This window comes from Channa argus, chromosome 13, assembly GCF_033026475.1.
Source record: "Channa argus isolate prfri chromosome 13, Channa argus male v1.0, whole genome shotgun sequence".
In the NCBI taxonomy this organism is placed as follows: domain Eukaryota; kingdom Metazoa; phylum Chordata; class Actinopteri; order Anabantiformes; family Channidae; genus Channa; species Channa argus.
Window position 1 is genome coordinate 23,140,327 of NC_090209.1, and position 19,707 is coordinate 23,160,033.

At 41.4% G+C, this 19,707-nt stretch overlaps 2 protein-coding genes across 3 annotated transcripts; both read left to right on the forward strand.

The window, feature by feature from the left end:
* Positions 1–320: 320 nt before the first annotated feature.
* Positions 321–9,988, forward strand: nsfl1c (NSFL1 (p97) cofactor (p47)). Its single transcript, XM_067528284.1, has 9 exons — positions 321–481; positions 1,410–1,510; positions 1,702–1,779; positions 5,174–5,339; positions 5,543–5,638; positions 5,864–5,973; positions 6,145–6,282; positions 8,286–8,456; positions 8,837–9,988. The coding sequence occupies exons 1-9, from the start codon at positions 380–382 to the stop codon at positions 8,997–8,999; spliced, it is 1,125 nt and encodes a 374-aa protein (XP_067384385.1). The 5' UTR covers positions 321–379; the 3' UTR covers positions 9,000–9,988.
* A 2,567-nt stretch (positions 9,989–12,555) lies between these two features.
* fkbp1ab (FKBP prolyl isomerase 1Ab) lies at positions 12,556–18,925 on the forward strand. 2 transcript variants are annotated; one of them, XM_067528286.1, is made up of 5 exons: positions 12,556–12,711; positions 12,872–12,919; positions 15,348–15,460; positions 16,139–16,298; positions 18,044–18,925. In XM_067528286.1, exons 1-4 carry the CDS (start codon positions 12,675–12,677, stop codon positions 16,265–16,267), a joined length of 327 nt encoding a protein of 108 aa, XP_067384387.1. In that variant the 5' UTR covers positions 12,556–12,674; the 3' UTR covers positions 16,268–16,298; positions 18,044–18,925. The 2 variants fall into 2 exon arrangements, with proteins under 2 accessions (XP_067384387.1, XP_067384388.1); XM_067528287.1 differs by lacking the exon at positions 12,872–12,919.
* Positions 18,926–19,707: the final 782 nt, after the last annotated feature.

Consider the following 19,707-nt stretch of genomic DNA (forward strand, 5'->3'; position numbering starts at 1 on the left):
CAGGAACACTGGGACATCTTGCTCTGTGATCCCTGAGATAATACTTTGATTTCTCTTCTTCACAGAAAATGGATATGAGTTATTGTGGAGTATTTGTGAAATCTGGAGATGCATTGCCCCCTAGTGATCAAAACAGCTGTTAGTGGTCCTCCACATCGCCATCAAATATATATGTTCTTTTTATTCAAAAAAAACATCTCTTTTGTATTTTAAAGGAATTACGTGTGTTTTAAATTATACGTTATTCGATGTATTTTATTTCATATGTTGTTCCAAGTCTCTGTGCTTGTGATCCCTGGGTTGAAACAAGATAGGAACCATCATCAGTTGCGTGTTTCCGCAGTTGGAGGCGGACGAGCCGTTGAAGGAGCATATCAAAATGGCGAGCCAAGAGGAGTCAGTGCGGGAGTTCGTTGCTGTTACCGATGTAGATGAGGAGAGAGCCCGCTTTTTCTTGGAGTCCGCCGGCTGGAATTTGCAAGTAAGCCTTTTTTGTGTTGTTCCACAGGGTTGTGAAGAAATGTCCCACGACCAGTCAAAAAAGTAAACGCGCTAACATGACATGTATCAGACGGATAGCTCGCCGGCTAACGTTAGCATGTGTTGCCGGCAATTTGTGCAAGTCACCATTTGAAGATGGCCCGACCGCTTTCACAAACCAAAAGCTTGTTGTACAGTTATCAAGCTGCCACGGTGATATTCAGATCATCTTTGAGTTATTTCAAATTCAGTTGTCATTAAAAGTTTCGCGTGAGTTCATTGTGAGTTCATTGAGCCGTGCTCGCTCGCGTTAGCTTGTAAGCTAATGCTAGATTAATGTTGGTTTTGTAAACGCAACAAAGAACCATAACGTTGCTTAGTGGCGCAGCGTCGTTTGTTCCTTTTGGATCTTATGTTTATGGTCAGGAATATCACTGCGAACAGCAGGCGATTTTCTGGAGTCTAATACACAAACAAAGCAAAACTGAACGAGTTTGTAATTAGCTTGAGTTTTCTCACACAGACTAGCGCCTCCACTGTAACAATAGAGAAAGGGTAAATATATTCTATTAGCCAGGATAATATAGTTTAAATATCAACCAAAAAAAGAGACAGAAACCAGACACATACAGGGCTAAATGTTGTCTATAAGGCCATCAGTAACAAATGACGCTTGTTTAATAATTAGGTGGCACTGGTAAATTGTTAGTCAGGATTGGTTGAGGTTGGGTTAAGCGTCATAAAACGGGACTGGTTGCAGTTAGGGTGAAGGATTTGCTTAAAGTCACACAATCTCACGATTCACAAGGAAATGACATACTGTGGATTTCTTTTTGTTTGGCCATGATGTGACACTGTCAGATTGGCCAGCGCCAGTTCAATTTAACGTTAAGGTCATGGTAAACACATCACACATTTTCTCTTTCCAGCTTGCGCTTGCCAGTTTCTTTGAGGATGGAGCTGATGATGACATAGTGACACTTCCTCAGCCTGAGGGAGGCTCCTCGGTGTCCCGGTCTGCAGGGCCAGGGTAATGTTTACAGCCTGTCACTGTTTTTATTAGCATCTCAGTTTATATGAATGACAAATTATTGCCTTACTTACAAGCTTCATTTCTGTAAATGCAAAGTCCAATAATAGTCTTCACATCATTAAAAACACTGCTCATGGTTTATCATCAGTATAAATTCAGTTTTCTCTGCTGTTTTTCTTTACCGTCAGCACTCAGCCCAGAGTGACCTCCTTCAGAGATCTGATGCATGAGGCAGAGGAAGAGAGTGATGAGGAGGAGGGCCAAAGGTAAGTTTAATTCCCAGTGTTAGTTATTTAAGTATCTGTCCCTCAGTTTAACAGTACCACAGGGTGGCCTTTTTGTCTGCCACAATTTTAATTAATCATGATGCAGGAAATATTTCTCTTAAGCTCATCCTTAAGAAGCTGGCAGACCAAACATGGATAAGTTATAGAAAGTCCTCATAAACCTGCTATGGATTCGGTGTCATGCCCAGTCAGGTCTGACATCTGATTAAAATGGACTCGGACTAGACAGTAAATACAGTCCCTGCCCAGTTTAATGATAACCTTTGAAGGTTTTTCTCATCCGTGTCCTTTGTTGTGACAATTGTTCAAGGCTGTGGACATGGTTCTCTTTGAACAGCAAATTCTCAGTGTTTGAATGCTAAAAAGTAGCACCTAGTGGCCGTTTGAGTCCATAATGGACCAAACTATTTCTGGTCTCACCTCTTTCACTGTCAGCTGGTTGGTTTTCTGCAGCATCAACAGATTCTGCTGCAGAGGCTGTGCATTGCACTGGTTGTTAAGGGACTGTGTATAGTTGCTAATGGTCTTCTAGTCGAGTTTTATTGCTGTCAGTAAGACAGCTGAACTAGAGAATAATAATTATTTTGTCTGAAGTCAAATTCATACAATATTTATATTTCTCATATTTTAGTCTTGCAGAACATAATGGCTCTCATATCTAATTGTTTGCTTGGATTGACCTCACTGTAAGCTTTAATTTTGTGTTTGTTTCTTCAATTCTTTGACTGCGTGTACACACGAATAGCTACCTAGACACCTGCCACAAAAGGAACCATTTGCTGGAGTTTTCCCTTACAGTGTAGTACAGAGGTTGTAACCACAACCACAAGTGATTTTTTAATATGACTATGTTAGTGCATTTTTTTTTTTATCCAGTAACCATCTAAGGAGGTAAATATGCGTGAAACTAAGTCCTTGTTGGTTAGTTAAACAGCACCTTAAACACCTGTCCCCCAAACCGAAACGTTCAATCATGACGGTTCTCACTTTCTGCAGAAAGTAGAAATCAGTTTATCATTTTCACTTCCTGCAGTCATCGTAAAGCTGTGTGAAAAGTTAGCAGTTCTTTTAAACCTCTCTTCAGCTTTTTTTTTTTTTTAAAGTTCTCACACGTTGACTTCAGTTGATTTTCATGTGTACAAACCGAAACTGTGGCACTGTGGATCCTACTTAATAGATACGTCCAAAAGTTGTATTAACTGGAACTTTCAATATAGAAAGTCAAAGAGAGTAGACTACAACATGAATCTTTTTATCCCTGACAGCAGCTGTAAACACCTTGAACATGCTCATGAACTGGACAGTAATTGGGACATACTGAGATACTGCACAAAAAAATTTAATTCTCCTCCAGGCTTTACCAATGCAAAATACTTTTTTTCTTATTTTACTGCTGAAGCCTTAATTATTGATTATTGTGAGTGCACTCTCTTTTCCTCTCCCTGAAGTTCCCTGAAACATCATAATCCTTTTCATTATTTAGTCGATATAGTGAATTCTTAAATTCTCCCCCCCCTTTTTTTTTTTTTTTTTTTTTTTTTTTTTTTTTATAAATGTAATGTCTGGTAGTGCACAAAAATAAAATGACATTTAATTCAATTCAGTTCAACTTTATTAATGTAGCGCCAATTCACAACAAAGTCCTCTCAGGGCACTTTACAGAATAAAGTCAAGACTATGAAGATGTATAGCGAGAACCCAACAATTCCCCCTGGAGCAAGCCATAGGCAACAGTGGAGAGGAAAAACTCCCTTTAACGGAAGAAAATCTCCAGCAGAACCAGGCTCAGGGTGGGCGGCCATCAACCTTGACCGGTTGGGGTGAGTGGAAAGTGAAGATAGAAAAGAAGAGAGCAACAACAAAACATCGGTTAGGTTGGTAGGACCAATAGCTGCACGCTGGAAGACACACAGCTTCAAAGCCGGGTACACCTGCAGAAAGGGACAGAGAGAGGGGGACAGAGAAGGAGAAAGACAACTACGGGAGAAAACACACATACGGGAGATAATGACATACAGTTGTGACAATTGCGGGGTGAGAGGAAAGAGGGTCAAGAGGAGGAAAGGAGCTTAGTGCATCGGGGGGTGGGTCCCCCAGCAGTTTAAGCCTATAGCAGCATAACCATAACTAACTATATGCTTTATTAAAGAGGAAGGTTTTAAGCCTAGACATAAAACTAGAGTCTAAGTATTTTGTTGCTAAGTCATTCATTCACTCATCCACACAGTTTACATGAATGGTTGTTAAAAATAAAGAGTGGGTATTCTGGTCTGATTATTACTGTGGTTGTACAAGACTTTTTTGCTGGGGGGCTATTGGCTTCTCCAGTGTTTCCTTCATTACTGGTTTTATTTTTTATGCAAAGGAGGTAGTAATTGAGTGATCAGCTTTATTACAGTGATCCTATGGACCAAAAAAGACATGCATCTGCTCTCTCTGTACAAATTTATTTTTGTGTTCTCTAGTCTTTATGTTAACCTCGGTAAATTTACTAAAGCTGTTTGATGTATATACGTGGTACAAAGTTGTTACGGATGTAGATGTGATTCGATCTGCTTTTATTTAAAAAGACTTAGAAGGGATTTTCTTTTTATGTGGTGATTGGATCAACAGACACAGTTTGTTGGTGGAGCACAGTGGGCCGGAGGCACTATAGATCTAAATAAGGGATGAAATAAGATGAGGTAGGTCAATGCTGTTGAGTTGACCCCTCTGCAGGCACAAGTCAGAGCTTTAAACCTGATGCAGGCAGCTACAGGAAGCTAGTGCAGAGATCTAAACAGTGGTGTGTGGTGTCCTTTTTGGCCATTTAAAAATGAGACGTGCATTTTGGATCATCTGGAGGTATCTTGTGCGCGCTGTACTATATATATATATACCATATATAAATATTAATGTGAAAAATATCAGATTAATAGCAATACATGTGGGGGCCTGGTGGATCACTGGTAGAGCAGTGGGTTTGGATGCAGAATGCTGTGGGTTTAAATCCCAACCTACCAGGTGTGGTCCCACTAAGGGTTGTCTTGGTGTTGGTCCCAAGCCCATATAAAAATGGGAGGGTTGTGGCAGGCAGGGCATCCGGCGTAAAAACTCAAATCAACATGCGGAACATGTGGACAAGGGACAAAGGGACAAACCAAAACCTGTTGATCTATACATGTCAGGGAGAGTTGTTGGTGTGACAGTATTCAGTTGAATATCACTAAGTGATGGGAATGGCAAAACATTACAGCTTTGAACGGCATCTGCTATTGGGAAATGATATGCCACTGAACAAAGCAGATCAGAAGTGGTATTATGTCTTAGTCACTTTTCTGTCTTTGTGCAGCTGTTACTGTCTTTAGTCTGACCCTCTCGTGTCCCCCTCCAGGTTTTTTGCAGGTGGGTCAGAACGCAGTGGGCAGCAGATCGTCGGGCCCCCCAAGAAGAAAAGCTCAAATGAAGTGGTGGAGGATCTGTTTAAAGGAGCCAGGGAGCATGGAGCTGTGCCTCTGGAACGTAGTGGGAAAGGCCTTGGGGAATCCAGCAAAGTCAGGGTAAAGTGAAGCCAACAGTCTTTTTTAATTAGTTTTTTCCACAGCTGCTCATGTTGGTCACATCTTTCAAAATACTTTTTCTGTGGTGCTTCTATAATTTGCTACTCTTCGAACTGGATGCTGAGCAGGTCATTTAACTTCTTTTCATGTTTATAACATTGTCATCTTGTGTTTTGTTTTTATGGACTTCTCTCATCACACAGGCCTTTGGTGGTGGTGGTTACAGGCTGGGAGCAGCACCTGAGGAGGAGTCAACTTATGTAGCTGGAGAGAGGCAAGGCTCCAAAAGCCACCAGGATGTGAGTAAAGATGGTCATAGGTCCTGCTTCTTATTTTTATCATGTCTTGCATAATATCCTGGATCTTGGGAACTAGTCAACCCCCTGTAAGTGGCTATGTAGCTTCTAAAAGGATGTGATTGTTCAACCAAATATGTGTCTATACACATACGGTATTGTTGTGTAAAACTCAGAGAAAAAGACAACCATTTGGATTGGCCTAAAAAGTGTGTGTGTGTGTGTTAGGTACATGTGGTGCTTAAACTGTGGAAGACAGGTTTCAGTCTGGATAATGGTGAACTTAGAAACTACACTGATCCGGGAAATGCCAACTTCCTAGAGGCAATCAGAAGAGGGTGAGAATAATCAATTATATAAATGTTCATTTGAGTTCACTTTTTGTTCTTACTGTAAATGTGAAGGATGGAGTTGAACTTAAAGGTGAATCACCTATTGTAGTAAAGACCTTGTTGTTGTTGAGATCATGTGATTAAGCTATTGTTCATCTATTGTTTGCAACCCTGAAGGGAGATTCCCCTGGAACTGAGACAGCGTTCTCGAGGGGGCCAGGTCAACCTGGACATGGAGGACCACAGAGATGAAGACTTTGTAAAACTCAAGATGGCCTTCAAGGCCTTTGAAGGTGAAGGACAGAAATTGGGAAGGTGAGACTGATTAAATTAATTTTACTACGCATGTTTTTTTATATTGTGTCTTCTCTGAAATATTACAGGCCAGAACGCAGCAGCAGGATTCAATGCAAACCACAAAGGCTGGTAAACAAGTAGTACTGGTTTTCCAGTGGAAATCATCTTTAGTCTTAGCATTGACTGTCTGCATGGGCAAATTTCAAAATCGCTGACTGTAAATGGTTGTGATAGAACTTTTATACCATAAAATTTTGGAGCACATTAAGCTTTCAGTTTTAAAACTTTAAAACAATCCCAATAATAAGACATATTTATGTCCAGTTTGTACAACTATAACTTTCCAGATATGCACTTTCAGGATTCATACTTATTAAACTTTAAATGGTACACGTTAGATGGCTCTTCAGAGCGTTCTTAAAAGTTAAACAAAAAGTTCTTTCAAAGTAAAAGTGAAGGATAATATATATTTATCAAGCTGCTTGATCCTACTTAGACCAAAGTTAAAGATTAATCTCTTAAAAGCTCATGAATTTTCACATGAAGGCTTAAAGCAGGAATATGTGGTATCTTGGTCCCTAAAACACCATAAAACTAACTTTAATTTACAGATGTCTTAACTTCTGTAGATAGAAATGTCGGTCATACATTTTTGTTGTATGATGGCAGAAACTATGAAAGAAACAGATAATTTACAGCTCTTAAAACTTTGCACTTTTCTTGTGTTCAGAAATTATTCACACTTAACTTAACATTTTGTTATGTCACACCTCATTCCAAAATGGATTAAATTCATTATTTTCCTCCACATTCTACAAACAATACCCCATAATGACAACATGAAAGAAGTTTGTTTGAAATCTTTGCAAGTTTATATTTAAAAAAAAAATAAATCACATGTACAAAATTCTCTATATAAGGTCCCACAGTTAACAGTGCATGTCAGAGCACAAATCAAGCCATGAAGTCCAAGGAATTGTCTGTAGACCTCCAATTGTATCGAGTGCTTGTGCATTGTATTGACGCACAGATCTTGGGAAGGGTACAGAAAAATCTTCTGCAGCATTGAAAGTCCCAATGAGCACAGTTGCCTCCACAATCCTCATATGGAATAAGTTTGGAACCACCTGGACTCTTCCTAGATTGGGCCGGTTGACCAAACTCAGAGAGAGAGAGAGAGAGATAGAGAGAAGGGCTTTGGTCAGGGAGGTGAAGAATGGGAACCTGATGGTCACTCTGAAAGAGCTCCAGCCTTTCTCTGTGGAGAGAGGACAACAACCACCACATGGTGGTGGCAGCATCATGCTGTGGGGATGTTTGCAGCATTGTACAGAGACATCCTTGATGAAAACCTGTTCCAGAACACTCTAAACCCCAGACTGGGGCAACAGGTTATCTTTCAAGCAGGATAACAACCCTAAGCATACAGGCGAGATCAGAAAGGAGTGGCTATGGGACAACTCTGGGAAAGTCCTTGAGTGGCCCAGCCAGAGTCCAGACTTGAACATCTCTGGAGAGATCTGAAAATGGCTGTGCACCGACGCTCACCATCCAACCTGATGGAGCTTGATAAACTGATAAGACTTGAGGCTTTAATTGGTGCTAAACGTGCTTTAACTATGCAAAGGCGTTGAATATTTCTGTTCATGTGATGTATTTTTTTTTTTTTTTTTTCATTTTTAATACATTTGCAAAGAGTTCAAACAAACTTCTTTCACGTTGTCATTTTGGAGATGCATGGTTTTCACCAGACAGCAATGGCAAGCTGAGGAACAAATTAGAAAACCGTTGTGCTAAAGATAAAGGAGGTTACATCACGTAAATAAATGCAGACAGTAAAGTATCACTAAAGGTAATGGCAAACAAAATTAGTACCAACTTGACTTGTTTTCTTTTTTTTTTCTTTTCTTTTTCTTGTTTTCTTACATATTTGTTCAGCCAATGTACTTTCATTCTGACCATAGTTTTTACTATTGTAGTCCCAATAACTTAAGATGTTCTCTCCTTTTTTCGCTCTGTAGTGCCACCCCAGAGTTGGTTTCAGTTCTAACCACCAGTGAGCAGGACCAGGCTGCTAATGAGGCACAAGCCCGTGTGTCTGTCAACCTTGACCCCTCCCAACCTGTCACTAACATTCAGATCCGGCTGGCCGACGGTGGCAAGCTGGTCCAAAAGTTCAACCATACCCACAGGTGATTGATTAGCGCTTTTTTCCTCGGAGTTGACATGAAGAGCTGTGCCTGTTTAGTCTGTATTAAGCCTCAGAATGATGTCTCTCTGGCTGTGTTGCAGCTTTTCCCACAGGGTAAATCTATTTTTAACTAAGCTCTGCTTTATGGGTTAAAACCTGTGTTGTTTGACTGCACAGGAAGACATAGGAGTGTCTTCCTGTGCAGTTTGAGGAATGTGTTTTAAACACGGCAACAGATAGAAAGGAGAAGGGTCACATGTTGAGATTTAAACAGTAGCTCTGTCAAAACAACCGAGGGAGGTATATGAACCATTTAAGGTTTTCTTAATGTTTCTTACTGTCTGGATCAGCTGAAGTTGATGTGTTTTCCTACCCCTTCAGGGTGTCTGACTTGCGCCAGTTTGTGGTGGCGGCCCGGCCTGCCATGGCCGCCAGAGAGTTTGTTCTCATGACAACCTTTCCAAACAAGGAGCTGACGGACGAGAGCCAGACGCTGCAGCAGGCCAATCTCCTCAATGCTGTCATTGTGCAGAGGCTTCAGTGAGTTAGAGGGTAGGTGGGGGATGAGGTGTATCCCCACCGTGTGGTGTGGCTGAACAACTGCAGCCATGTGGAAACTTCTGCTCCTGAGGGAGGAGAAAACACAGACTTACCGATGGACTAATTTCTGATTTATTTTTTTTTCTAAAGTGAAACATAGCATTGTGCTCCCTAGGGCCCCACTCTCACCCTCCACCCCCTCTGTGGTGGGCAGTAATGAGTGGAAACTAAAAAGAAAGGAATAGATTTCATTTAGGAGCTGTTGGAAAGCTGCAGATGCTGTTCAATTGTTGTAGATTTAAATCCAAATACATGGCAGCAGTCCAGCTATCTGAAGAGTGGTTTGTTTGCAGAGATGCTCGCTAAGCCTGGCTCCATTAAAACTTGCTCGCCACTTTTTGTTTTCTATTAACCTTAATTTGCTCTAGCTGCTTTCAGGCGCTGGAGCCTCAACAGATCAGTGGCAGATTCTGTTTGCTTCTGCCTCAACAGCACAAACCAGAAAGAATATTAATCTCGTTGAGGTTAAAATGCAAGTTGGCATGGTTTTGTACAAGTTCCCATTTTCCCCCCACTTGCTCTACTTGGTGAGAGAAGTGTAACGATGTGACAAAACATTTAGGCTTTCATTTTCTCCAAACCAAGCTAAACCAGTAGCCTTATGCTCCTTCGTTCACCTCCACAACCACACCCGTCCCTTTGTTCAAATGAAGATGGAATAATTCTTTTTAAAACCGACTTGTTTTCCCCTTCGCAGATGGTAGGATTGTCCCAGTTACACAGTGTCACTTAGATATTGTGTAATGTTACCGCTAAACATGGCTTTATTATAAAACCAATGGATGAACAAAATAACTAATAGATTGTAAACACTGATTTGTAGTAGTGGAAGTAAATGCCTGTGCCACTGACATCTATGCATCATGGGGCAACACTGAAATATGTTTGGACCTCTGGTAAAATAAATTCATTTTATGGTTGATGTACAAAGAACTTGTTGTCCTGTGTTTTTTATTTTTTATTTTTTTTAACTAGAGTTTCAGATGAGCGACATCTTTACCATGTTGGGAAAACCTAGTGTAATTGTGTGCAAATACAGAGGTGGACAAATTATTGTCACCCTGTCAGTCAAAGAAGAAGAAACATTATTTTCTCAAATGATTTGAAACTGACAAAAGTATAAAAAGAGAACAAGAAATAAAAATCTATTTATTTTTGATTTGGGTCCTGATTTTAATTACATATTTTAAATAACACAACAATGGCCAAACCAAACAGAGTAACTGATAATATTGAAGATGTGATGCTGATTACAGGGAACTTATTTTGAAAGTATCACACCCAGCTTCATAAATCATTGATGCATAGTTCTTTATTTGCTTTGTCATATTTATATCTCCAGCATATTTTACTGCTGATGATGTGTGTTTGCCCATGTTTTGCAGCTGTTTGTGCTCAACATGTGACTGAGGAAACCTGAGAATGTTTTTATTTGATTTATTTTTTGTTCAGGAGCCAAACGGTTGGGTTGGGGGGGCTGTTAGGGGTTAAGTGTCCTGCCCAAATGTTTTCCTGTTACTGTTGATCTGCCAATATTGACCATCGGGTCCTACAGTTATTCTAAGCACTCGCTGTCGTTGGACTCTACAGGAAGGAAGATGCTAATGTTCCTATGGCTGCAAATTGGCCCTTTTGACGTAAGCAGAGAGTATCTGGGTGTCAGCTGGGACAGCAAGACACTTTGACTCAAAGCCATTCGCCTAAATTATAGACCATTTTCTCTCTCTGATTTTTCTCTGTGCCAGGGCACTATAATCTGTGTCCATTAGAATTTTTTTTATTTCCAATTATTGTAAGACTTGACTTTTGTCTTATATTTCTTAGAAATAATACTAATCCCTCAAACCTCCAATATGGGGTAAATAATGTAACAATCTGCTTGTGTGACTGCGCCTGTAATAGTCTAATGATACAGATGTCAACGAGATTGAATTAGCAGCCAGGCCACGCAGGCAACTCCCCAGGTTTGGTAATATATGCTGTGTAATTGATTTGCTTAATCAAATCTGCACCAGTAAAGCAGTGATTGGGTGGAAGTCTCACGACAATCTAGTTTTAGGCCTTAACTGTTTCAGCTCACATCGTGGTCTTTTGTAATAAAGTTTAACCGATCGATAACTAATTACAAAACAGAAGAAAAATCCCATTTTGCTTATTTTGTTTGACAACAAGTCAAAACTTAAAAGTGCTGAGTTCACTATCGCAGAAACAACTGGGACGACACAGGGAGGACACTTTTTGTTTAAGCATCAGTAAATCAGGAATAATTAATGCTGGATCTGTCCAACTTTAACATGTCTTCTACTAATAAAACTGAAGGGTCACATTTTCTGAAAATCGGTTGGTTTGCTAACAGAGACCGAGCCACTGTGGCATTACATCACTGGACTGGATATCTGTTGCCGATGTGTATAATTTAGTTCTTCCCTGTCCAACAGAACAATTTAAATATCCCCAATGACATTCTTCCTATCAGCACCTGTCAAATCCTGTCAACTTCCAATTCACACGTGTTGGGTTTTGAGGTTTATCTGCAATAAAATTCTTTTAAGGAAAAAGTCCTTTTTTCCAAATATCTACAGTACAACCCCCTGCACATTTGACTGGGAGAAATGCTGTTATGGATATGAAATATTGAATAACAGGTAGGAGTGTGGTTGGACTTCTGCCAGCTCAGAATGGTGATGACATTAACACAACTCTTTTCTGACTGATCACACTGGCAGCACTTCAACTAGCCTGGTGTTTAAAACACTCAGTCTCTGAAGAAGCTGGTACCACCTGGAAATGTGAAACCAAAGGCTTAAAGACAGATTCCACCAATTTTTAACTTTCCACCTATATGGTTCTTGTGTAGGGAGAAAGTCCTCTGTCTTCCTTATATTAAAATATCTACACTTTTAGCTGAAACAAAACACCTCCTGATGACATCATTGGGAGTTTTTCCACCTTCAAGGGCACAGTCATCATCTGGAAGAGCACAGTGACAAAAACTACGTCCTTTGCAGTGTGAGGATTGACAGGAGTCCCAGGCTTTTTGAAATCCACCACCAGGTCCTTTGTTACTGATGCTGAGCTGGAGATGATTGCAGACCAGTTAACAAAATGTCCACCACCGATGAATACATGATATCTCCACGCTGCACACATCCTACAACCGCAGTCATCAGAAAGCTTCTGACGTGGGACCTGTGGTGAAGCTCTTTGGGGGGGTGAATATGAGGCACATCAAATCTATTGAAAAAGGTGTTAAACTCTTTAGCCTGTCAGTCCATCAGTCGCCATGTGTCTCACAGAGTGGCTACTACTGGCCTCAAAACATCCCTGCAGGGCATTTGTGGCCCCCTCAGACCCTCTTTTCGCTGTCTTGCTTTTAAAATAATTTAATCCAGTGCAATAATTTGGCCACAGCCGCCAGGGGGCTCGTCGTCCCCCTGAAATCCGTGTGTACGGATTTTACTTTGGAGGCGGTGGGCGGAAGTGTTGTATAATATGAGGGATTGACGCTGGTCTCCCTGCAGAGCGGCACAGAGACAGACAACTGAGAACATCCGCTGGAGGAGCAGGCAGGCAGAGAGACAGACAGACTGCGGGAAGTGTTGCCGGGCGCACCGATACGATGGGAGTCGAAATCGAGACCATAACCCCAGGCGATGGTAAAGCGACTGCACGCAAAGGGAAACGTGTTTGTGTCCGTGACTAAATGCATGTTTTTGACGCGTGTCTGTGTGCGTGTGTCCAACCACCACAGCCGCAGAAACACCGCCTTAATTGCGTGCGTCCGTTTTATTAAGCGCCTCTTTGGTTTCTCCACAGGAAGGACTTTCCCCAAAAGAGGACAGACGTGCGTGGTGCATTATGTCGGTGAGTTTCAAATGAGAAAGTTATTGCTCTTAACGCATGGAGACGTTCTGCACATTTAGTTGCTCCCGGTGGTTGTGTCCACTCGCCGAGGCCGTGCGAGTGGAGTGACGGCTGCGAGCAACTGTCTGCTGCACGCGTGTGAAAAACATCCAAGCGCACAATCCTGAAAGTGTCGCTCCGAAAGCTGCAGATCCTCACAGGAACGTCGCGTTGCCGTGACACAAGAGTAGATTTGCAAACGCAGTGGATTGTCTTCAACTATTCCGAGCACACTGTTGTTTAGCCTCAAATCCTCCATGCTGGGATTTCTCACTAGGGCAAAGAAGCACGCTGCAAGACACCGACTGGGCTGCGTGAATGTTTAACCCCTTCCCCACATTGCCACTCTTAGGACGAACATTTGGTCCGAGATGTGATAACGTGCTTGTGGTGGTGTGTCCCGCGGACGGGGCTGTGGATTCATCACTGCGTAAAATAATGCGCGCTCCAGTTTGGGGCCAAGCGCTCGGTTACGGTCTCATCAAGACCAGTGGATAATGTGGGGATTCGTCTTGTCTGGAGAGATAAAAAAAAACAAAAACGGGAGACACAGATGGGGTTCGCCGCCGGGTTCTCTCAGAGGCCCAGACAGACAGACAGAGGGACCAGACAGCTAGGGTTTAAATCCCGTCTCATTCCCAGCGCGCTTCTGTCATTGTTGGAGTTGTTGAGCGGATTATAACCGTCTGGGCGACGGAAATAACGGCAAGATCGATGTATTTTGTCAAATTGTCTCCAGAGACTCAAACAGCATTTGAGCTGTTTTCACGAGGTTCTTCGCTAAATTAATCGTGAAGGGGGCTCCGAGCATCAGTTTTGGCTTTCAGTTCTTCTTTGTGTCATAGTGATGCACATACGGCAGCGGTGGTTATTGTGATTATGCACTGATAATCTCATTTATTAACATAAGAAGATAACAATCCAGAGCCTAAACCTACACTGCACGTTCAAGATATTCAGATTCCCATCATAAAATAATGGAACATATGAATTCTTCACAAGCTGCAACCACTGATTCTTTACTATTGCTTAGTTATTTTATACGTTTGCTACGTAATTCTAGTGCACTGTGAGGCTTTTTGCAGGCTGAGCTGAAAAGCTCAGGATGCTCAACATGATGTTTGTGTTCAGCAGATATGTGCAGTTGAGGCAGGGGGAAGATTCAGGTTGTAGCTAAGGTCAATGAGACTCACGCTCCGATGCTCTGTAGGGAACATGATGTCTATACATAATTTCATGGCAACCAGTCGATTAGTGTGTGACCCCCCCCAAGACAGACTCTAGAATGAAATCTATTAAATGTCACTACAATTTAGATACAACGCAGTACAGATTTCAGTTTAAATAGAGAACTGATAATGAAACGTTTGGCATCAGCAGCAACACTGGACTTCAGATGGCGTTTGCTCCCCTGCGTGCCAGGCCGTATATTTGTCTGCACCTGTTCTCAGTTTGGCGAAGCTGGTCTCAGCCTGGTCAGATAACGGCTCTCTCTGTAACACAAGCCTCTTTGCTTCAAGATTATGTTACTTGAAGTAAGACCCAGTTTGGGCCATGCACGTTGACATAGCTTTTATTTCCTCCTAGGCAAGAGCCTGCATTTTTTCCCCCCCCTATCACACAAACTGCAGGATTTCCTGTCTGGGCAGTCTCCCCTTCCTGTCAGCCTACAAAGCAGCCTTTTTAAATGGGACATGAAACACGATACTGTTACACAACCCTTTAAAATTGTAGACACTCGAGTGAGATCAAAACTTGGAATTGCTGTGTTCATTTATTAATTTTTTTTCTCTTATTGCTGTCAGCAGGAAGTGGTTGGCGTGAGAAAATGTCAGCACTGTGATGTTTGGTGGTGGGAAAAACGGCAAACTGCTGCTTATTGCCCTTGATACTTGGATCGGACCTTTCAGCTCTTACAGTTCCACTAAGCTGCTATCTATACGTCCACAAGAGGACAGGACACCCACTCCACTGTCTAGATTAAAGGTTGCATCTTGCCGGCCGCCCCCTGATGTGCCCAACATTATGTGCAATGTTGCACCTTCTCCCACACACGCACACACACGCACTTCCATCACCCCACACTAAACCATCACACACTCGAGCTGCCTCGCCGGCGCTAATAACAGTAATAGTGCTGGCAGAAATAGTCTCCAATGGGTGCTATTCTGCGGATTGATGCATGCGTTTTCCTGGCTGGTATGCTGAAGCCCACCCTGTAGACAGCTGCAGCGGCTATTTGTGAGATCCTTGGAATCCCTTCATTTGTGCTCTCAATATACACACAGCAGGGAAGATGGATGCCAGACAAGCTCGGAAGTTATACGTGTTTCTAGCGTTGTCTGTTTATTTCCTGACTGTGCACCTCTGTCTGCCGTCTTGTTCGTAGGCTCCCTGACAGATGGCCGCAAGTTTGACTCATCTCGTGACAGGGACAAGCCTTTCAGGTTCAAGATCGGCAAGCAGGAAGTAATCCGAGGCTGGGAGGAGGGCGTAGTGCAGGTATGATGGAGAACTGAAAGCACACAACAAATGTAAAATAGGATTTATTTAAGTTGGCCTTTTGTCTGCCTGGTGACCGCATACATATTTTGGCTGCTACACTCATTCAGCATCTCCGTTTTGCGGTTTTACAGTGCATGCAATGCTCTCCCTTCAGGCGGATTGTCGCCAGTTGTGATTCAGAGGGAGAAATAACTGGAACTGCGAGACATAAGACACATTATTTTCAGCCGATACTGTTGTTAGGCCATTTGCTGAAGTACATTCTTTTACTAACGTGGCTCAGTTAACGAGTTTTCACTCAAGGTTTCCATTAACTCTGAACACACTGGGTGAGTACGACATGGACACATTTCTATATCTCACGCAAGGTCTTGCAGATTTGTGGTAGTGTAGCTTCTTGACCTGCTTATAAGTATATCACTGTTTAATATCTCAATGAGGCATCTATTGAAAAGCTTTTGATGGCACATTTAGATTTAAAAAAAATGGATCAGTATCAGTAGGGGGCCTGGTGACTCAGTGGAAGAGCATTGGGTTGGGATGCAGAAGCCCGAATCTCAACCCACCAGGTGGCCCTTGGTCGCTGGGCGGAGAATAATTAACTAACTTTCCATGATGCCCGATGTCTCTTTTCTCTCTCCTCCATTTGTGTCATCTGCATCCTCCTACATCCAGATGAGTGTTGGTCAACGGGCCAAGCTGACCTGCTCGCCTGACTATGCTTACGGAAACAAAGGCCACCCGGGCATCATCCCTCCTAACGCCACCCTCATCTTCGACGTTGAGCTTCTGGGTTTGGAATGAAACAAATTCACAGCCGATTTCTTTGTTTTGTGTAAGTAATTTGTTGGCCACAAAAGGTCTTAAGTTGTGCTAGAAAGTGCCACAAAAAAGTCTGAAATACAGTAGGTGGTGATCCGAGGTGGCTGAAGTGCACAAATTCAGTACTCAAGTAAGTAATTACATGTAAATGCCTAATAAAATGCCAGATTGATGCCTCGTCGATAAGGTTTATGCAGAAAACTGAAACTTTTTTAATTTCATTCAAAAGTACATTCAGGGGGCTTCACACCAGCAAAACTAAATTGTTGGAAAGAAGTAATATTGTGAATTCATTTCAAATGTGTCATGTGAGCTGCAAACAGAATACTGTATGTATGTATAGACAAACAGTTCTCGTACTAACTACTAATGACTCTAAAATCTGCAGATTTACTAGCCAATAAAGAAAAAACATATTTCACTCTAGACCTTGTAGGTTCTAAATCAGGACTGTAATTTATCATCTAGATAGAAACAGAATGTGTTATAAAATAGTTTGCCAAGTGCAATATTTAACTATATAATCTATATATCTTCGGTCAGATAATACATTGTACCAACAGCAATCTGTCTTATTAGTTAAGAAGCCAGTGAGCTCAGTTGCTTAGGCAAGAAGTCCAAGCAGTTAGCTGTTGACTCCTGTCCCACATCTGTCTGAAAACATTCCTCTTTTGTGCAGCTGTTATACAATCTAAGTGGATGAGGAAACAGAGCTACGTTTGCTTTCGCCATTTAGTGACAACCTCTGTCCCTCAAAGCTCAGTGCAATCAGGAGGGCTTGTAATTATAAGGATACGCCTGGATCTTTATTTATCAAAATCGTATAATATATTTATTCAAAAAGTGGACATTATACATGTAAGTCCGCAAGCAGCATGTTCCTTGTGGCGGCCTCGTCTGGCTTATTCATTACATAACCTGTTGTACGCAGGAACTTGGTAGTCAGCCCCAAATCACATCACCTTAAAGTAATTATATGGTTCAGAATAGGTCAATGTCACTGGATGAACGACTCTATGCAAAAGTTGTTTGCAATTCAAAACGTTTTCATCTGAAAAAAAAAAACATAATTAAATGCTGTGAAATGACTTGAGGATATGTTCCCTCAAGCAAAGTGGACCAATCAATCAGTTGAATTCAAATTCACCATATTTGTACTACTGTCTACTACATTTGTATAGTTGTTGCGTTTTATTTTTACTACACAAAGAAAAATGAGCTTGGAGAGACTCTTCTGATGTGATGGCCAGTAAATGTTTTATTGCCTGCCGTTTTAGGCAGGGGCCATGTTGAAAACTGTCCTTGGCGGTGCATTAATGAAAGCTCACACGGCCGAGCTCTGTGAGGAGGCCTGCTAAATGCGCAGAACTAAAGATGAAATTTAAACAGATGTGTAAAAAGTGGATATGATGGCCCATTAAAAATTATGCTGTCGAGCAAACGACTCAGATTTCAGAGCGGCCTTAAAGACGTCCGGTGTGTTGGCTGCGTTTAAGCGAGTTTAGTTCCTCTACAAGCTGATCTTAAGTGTGATTTGACGAACCTTTCGAGAAAAACTGCACGGTAGCACATTTGATTACATGCTGATCACTGGTACCTGACAGACGAAGTTGGGTGTTTTAGGTGCCATTGCTCCTGTCGATGGGTAAAGTGACCACTACAGCAAAATGACTAAACCCTTCGGATGTGAGCACCGAGCTACATCGGAGGATTTTATTTGCGCTTAATCCGGATTTTTCCTACTTTCTGTCTTCACAGGTGACTTCCTACCTGGGTGACCTGGAGAGAAGCGAGGAGAGTCTGCAATTGATTCGATAAGAGGCTTCAGTCTGTAGTTCCACTACTTATTTCATCAAACATGTTTGTGTTATTTTGTCTCTGTGACTAAGTTAATTAAAATTTTCCAAATTTTCATATCCTTTCTCTTAAAAACTATGGGCCATAACCTTACAAAGTTTCATGTTCTTAATCTTGATTTTTTTTTTTAATTTTTATTTTGTTTTTGAAGCTTTTCATTGTGTTTTTTTGGAAGTGTTTGGTAGTGCATGGTTACACTGAGAAGTACAAAATAGCAATGAATCACTAGCAGCGGTGTTAATCTGTAGCGAGTAAATGCGTTCGAGTATTGTAATGTTCCAGAGCTGGGGCTTGTTTTATGACAGAATCAAAAAGTATACTCATAGAAAATGAAAAGCACACATTTGCATCAGAAAAGTGAAAAGTGTTTCTGATTGACGGATAAGGTGTAGTGTTGAATTTAGTAGCCACCTGTAGTGAGATGTCTAGTTGTTAATGGAGGCCTTAATGGTGCAATGCAGGACCTGAGTTTGCAACCCCACCATGTTTTTTTTTTATTGTTTGAATTGGTAAGTGAAGTGTGAGCTTCACAGGGCTAATGGGCACAAAGGAGAACCAATCACAGTTCTAATGTGTGTCTAAATATTCTGACTGCGCACACAGATACTACCTTGCCCTGTCTGCATGGAAACCATAGTATTTACACTTTGATAGCTTTGCATCCGTATCCATTTGCATTGATATTGCCTTCTTCTGCTCTGCCACATCTTTAAACCCCATTTAAAGCCATACACAGGTCAGGTGTTTAATTTGAGTTTATTTATTTCTACAAAAAAAACAAAAGGGGGGGAAATGCTTGAAATTTACAAAAAGGGGTTTGAGGAATCGATCGAATTGTGACCTCCCCCAACTTTATTTTGTGTAAAAACTTCAATTGTATTTTTCCGATGCCAACTTTCTATCGCTGACAATTAACAAAGCTAATGTGTTACCTATGATGATGGGTAGATCTTTTTTTTGTTATTTTCAGTTTTTGCCAGCGTCAGTTGTTTGCTACGCTGCCCAACTAAAGTCTCTGTTGTGGTAGAAAACCAAATGCTGACATCCTACTGGTTTTTGTATCGCTAATAACTCTCTAATAAATAGTTAAAATGGATTTTGAAAGAATGGAAATTCTTACCTGGCTGTCAGATATTGACTATGTCTATTAGCCAAGCTGCAACTGGTGTGGCAGCAGTCCACCTCTGTACTGTGTAGTTAATGTGCTGATACGTTACTGTATGCAGGCTAAACCAATGATGACATATATAAAATAAACAAAGTGCTCTCCACTTGCCTATATCGAAGTATTTTCTCACTTCTGAATTTGGAGTACATAATTAAAATGTGTGTACGTGAAGTAAAGTGAGTTTTACATTACATTACTTTTTAAATTTTAGATTTAAGTTAAGACTATTACACTGAACCAGGTAATAAGCTTAATTTACAAGGAAGACAAAGGTCATTGGGTGCTCACTTAAGAACCGACACCACTGGGAATTCAGAAAAAGTAGAACAGCATTTTTGAGGTTGAATCTTTTTGTTGTGTTTGTTGGTGGATTAACCTGTTTTCTCGCCCCGAAGCT